Genomic DNA, 4,416 nt, shown 5'->3' on the forward strand with positions numbered 1-4,416 from the left:
CTGCTGCAACTTGCCGGTCAATACAAGCCAGACAGATGTTGATCCTGGAGTGTCAGTGTATACCATGATTGACCAGCTAAAATATCTAAAGACTTTTCAACAGCCGTTCCATGCAGCTTCTTTCTAAATGCGACGTGGGACTAAAATATCTGGCGTGGTCCCTTGCCCTTCTCAGTTGCTTTGCTAGAGACCCGCCACCCAAGCCAAGTCTGTCTAAATCGAGACGACTCCAGATATCCACCGGCCCAGAAATCCTACTAAACAGTTTGCATGCTCTTAGAAGGCTTCATCCAAAGCCTCCACCAAGCTATGTGGTTTATTGTTTTCCTCTCGATCGACTTCCTAGGAGCGCGCATGGGATATCTCTCCAACTCACAGAGGGCATGCTCTTGGTGGTCCTCGCTCATGCGTGCAACTCTTCTACTCTTGTGTCCTTTTGTGCTCTCATCTCCCCAATCTCCTGCTATCACCACCAGCACTGCAGCCTCCTTAGCCGGAAACAACAGCAAAAGCGTAAGCGACCACTCAGCTCTCATTTCATTCAAGTCCAATATATATGATGGTCCATATGGGGCTCTGTCCTCCTGGGACAACAAGTCGCTTCATTTCTGCCAGTGGCAAGGCGTCACATGTGGTAGTCGGCACCCTGAGAGGGTCATTGCTCTGGACTTACACTCCCTTGGCCTGGCCGGAACCATATCACCATCCGTAGCCAACCTCACCTTCCTCAGAAGACTGAGTCTCCAAGAGAACAAACTCAACGGATCCATCCCTCAAGCGCTCGGCCATTTGCATCGCCTGCGACTTCTCAACCTAAGCGTGAATTCTCTAGAAGGACAAATTCCATCCAGTCTTGGCAACTGCAAACATCTGAGTTGGATTGACCTAGGTGACAACCTCCTCAGCGGACAAGTGCCCCATGAGTTGGGATCACTTCCTCAACTTATCGGCTTGATCCTCCAATGGAATAATCTTACAGGAGGCATCCCAACATCTTTGGCCAACCTCTCCTCTTTGGACACCCTCGACTTGCAGAATAACAAGATTGTAGGCGGCATCCCACCTTGGCTAGGGAACCTGACCTCCATCACCATTTTTGTTCTTTCAAGGAACGCTCTGTCAGGGGGCATTCCATCTTCATTATGCCATCTAACCTCTCTTGCTAGCCTCGATGTATCACAAAACCAGTTATCAGGCATGATTCCTCCCTGTCTCTACAATCTCTCAAGCATCCGTGTCTTGAGTGTGAGCTTCAACAGTCTCGGAGGGACCATCCCATCTGACATAGGTAGCACTCTTCCCCACCTCATAAATCTCGAGATGGCCAAAAATCACTTCACCGGACATATCCCTTCTTCATTATCCAATGCTTCTGGACTGGTTGGCATACAGTTCCAACTGAACGATCTCAATGGAAAAATCCCTCGTAACCTTGGAACCTTACAGAACCTGTCACCCCTGATCCTTTTCGGAAACCAACTAGTAAGTAGCCAAGGAGGCCGACGATTGGAGCTTCCTCACTGCTCTAACCAACTGCAGCAAATTGACAAAACTACATCTCGGCTGGAACAACCTCTCTGGTGTCTTTCCCAATTCCATTTCAAACCTCTCCAGAGATATCCAGATCCTTGTTTTTTCGCATAACCAGATATCTGGAAGCCTGCCTTCAAATATGGGGAACCTGAAAAACCTGATAGTACTTGCCATGGATTCAAACCTTCTCAAAGGTAATATCCCTGCATCTCTTGGAAATATTAATGCACTGCATAAGCTGGATATGTCTGACAATAATTTCTCCGGCCAAATTCCACCTTCACTCGGAAACATCAGTCAATTGAATTGGCTCTCTCTGGGAGCAAACATACTGAGCGGAAGCATTCCAACCCACTTTGGAAACTGCAAGAACTTGCAGTATTTAAAACTCTCCTACAATCAGCTTACAGGACCAATACCCATGGAGATTCTTAGCCTGTCTTCTCTATCCCAACTCCTAGACGTATCACACAACGCATTACAAGGGTTCTTACCTTCAGAAATTGGCAACATGATAAATGTCAATAGCCTCGATGTTTCTGAGAACAGATTGCATGGCGAAATCCCTGATAACATTGGCGAATGCGTGGTCCTCGTAAACCTTAATATGAGCGGTAATTTTTTTGATGGGGTAATCCCGAAATCACTGGCCAATCTAAAGGGCCTTCAATTTCTGGACCTCTCAAGCAATAACCTGTCCGGGTATGTACCAGAATATCTCCAAATATTTCACTCGCTCCAGTTTCTGAATCTCTCTTTCAACGACCTTGAAGGTGAGGTTCTGCTAGGTGGGGTCTTTGCAAATACGAGCGCATTTTCGCTTATTGGAAATCGAAAGATCGGTGGTGGAATTCATGAACTGCACCTGCCACCCTGCCCCTCTACCCAACCCCATGGGAAAAAACACAAAGCTGCTATCTTGTCAGTGATCATCTCAGTTGCCAGTGGAGTTCTAGGCTTGACTCTGATTCTCTTCTTCGTGTTACTTTACCGGACTCGAAAGACAAGAATGAGACGTCCATCCATGGCTACCATGAGAATAGAACATGTTAGAGTCTCGTACGCCGAATTGGTCAGAGCAACTGATGGGTTCTCTTCAACAAATCTGATTGGTGTTGGGAGTTTCGGTTCTGTATATAAAGGGGTCATGGATTGGGATGATATAAAGGTGGTTGCTGTAAAGATACTAAACCTTCAGCAGCAGGGGGCTTCAAGGAGTTTCATAGCTGAATGTGAGGCCTTGAGAAGCATCCGACACCGGAACCTGGTCAAAATCATAACTGCATGCTCTAGTGTTGATTTTAGAGGTAATGATTTCAAAGCATTGGTTCTTGAATTTATGGAAAATGGAAGCCTGGAACGATGGCTGCATCCGGAAGTGAATGAGCAATGCCCGATGAGGAATTTGAATTTAGAACAGAGAGTAAGCATAGCCATTGATGTGGCTTCTGCACTGGATTACCTTCATCATCACAGCCCGGTGCCAATCGTGCATTGTGATCTCAAGCCGAGCAACATTCTTCTGGATGGTAACATGACTGCCCGTGTGAGCGACTTCGGGCTGGCGAAGTTTCTCTCTGAATCTACTAACTCATTCTCCATATCTGCTAGCTTGGCGGCGATAAAAGGATCCGTTGGATACATCGCTCCAGGTGAGACTCCAAGTACAAATTTTTCTACTGCTCATTTTCTTCCTACGTAGGCTAATATAGACTAATAATGAGCAGCTAAAGACAGATAGGCCAATCTGGCTCATTCATTATAGTACAACATATTTCTACCTTTTGATTTGAATTTATGCTTCTAATATAATCTTTCGGTGGCATAGAGAAATGATCCACTTCTTTGTTTTGTTTGTGGAGCGATTTATCTTGAATGTTTAACTATGTTTTTGCCGTTGTCTTTGTGCAAACATATATCAGAGTACGGTCTGGGAAGCCAAGTATCAACCCGAGGAGATGTGTACAGCTATGGAATACTTCTCTTGGAGATATTTACCAGAAAGAGACCCACTGATGCAACCTTCAATGAAAGCCTAGATCTTCATCGATTTGTGGAGACGGCTTTTCCTACTCAAATTATGAACATCGTAGATCCGCAGTTGATACGAGAGGAATATGAAATTATCAATGGCATACAACAGAGGTTCACTAAACAACACAGGATACAAGAGTGCTTAATTTCAGTGATTAGCATTGGTCTCCAATGTTCCAACAAATTACCCAAAGAACGAATGCATACGGGAGATATTGTAAAAAAAATGACTGCTGCGAGAGAGATACTTGGTGACGTCTAAAATCACGGAGAATGATCCACAAATATTAGTAAGATATTATGAAGCCTTACGCAAACATACATTATATGGCTGTTGTTACTTCCCAAAGCCGCTCGTCGTTGCTGTCGCTTCTTGTGCTCATCCCCTTCGACCTGTTTTCATTTTTCGGTTTGTCTTTTGTCTTTGCCTGCTATTGTTTGAGGGGACCCTCTTTGGATGCTCTACTATCACAAGGCCAAGAGATATCGGGATGAAATGTTCCATGGATTTGAAATGAGTCGTCATAGTTGAACAAGTCTTGTGTTTTCCTTGACATATCGGAGAGGTCACTTTCTACCTTCATCTTCCTTGGGATTTATATATTTCTATCTCTTATTATGATGCTTTTTATCTTTCAATCCTTCGACTAGGTGGATAAAAAGAAACATGTGGGCATGAAATGTGCTGTGATTGATGAAAGTGATTAGAGTTAATCAAAGTGATTAGTTTTGTCTAATCTTTCTCAATAATATAAAGTGTGCTAACTGTGTACAAAATCAATATAAGTAAGTATAAAATAAGGCATTCATATAATGAAATATGAGAGACTGAAAGATGAGATTAAGTAT

At 44.0% G+C, this 4,416-nt stretch overlaps 1 protein-coding gene across 1 annotated transcript; it reads left to right on the top strand.

Moving 5' to 3' along the window:
- The first annotated feature begins 354 nt into the window (after positions 1-354).
- LOC120108073 (receptor kinase-like protein Xa21) lies at positions 355-4,199 on the top strand. The gene is made up of 3 exons (XM_039121623.1): positions 355-1,380; positions 1,487-3,185; positions 3,456-4,199. Exons 1-3 carry the CDS (start codon positions 355-357, stop codon positions 3,827-3,829), a joined length of 3,099 nt encoding a protein of 1,032 aa, XP_038977551.1. The 3' UTR covers positions 3,830-4,199.
- Positions 4,200-4,416: the final 217 nt, after the last annotated feature.

The sequence above is a fragment of the Phoenix dactylifera genome, unplaced genomic scaffold (assembly GCF_009389715.1).
Source record: "Phoenix dactylifera cultivar Barhee BC4 unplaced genomic scaffold, palm_55x_up_171113_PBpolish2nd_filt_p 001159F, whole genome shotgun sequence".
Lineage (NCBI taxonomy): Eukaryota > Viridiplantae > Streptophyta > Magnoliopsida > Arecales > Arecaceae > Phoenix > Phoenix dactylifera.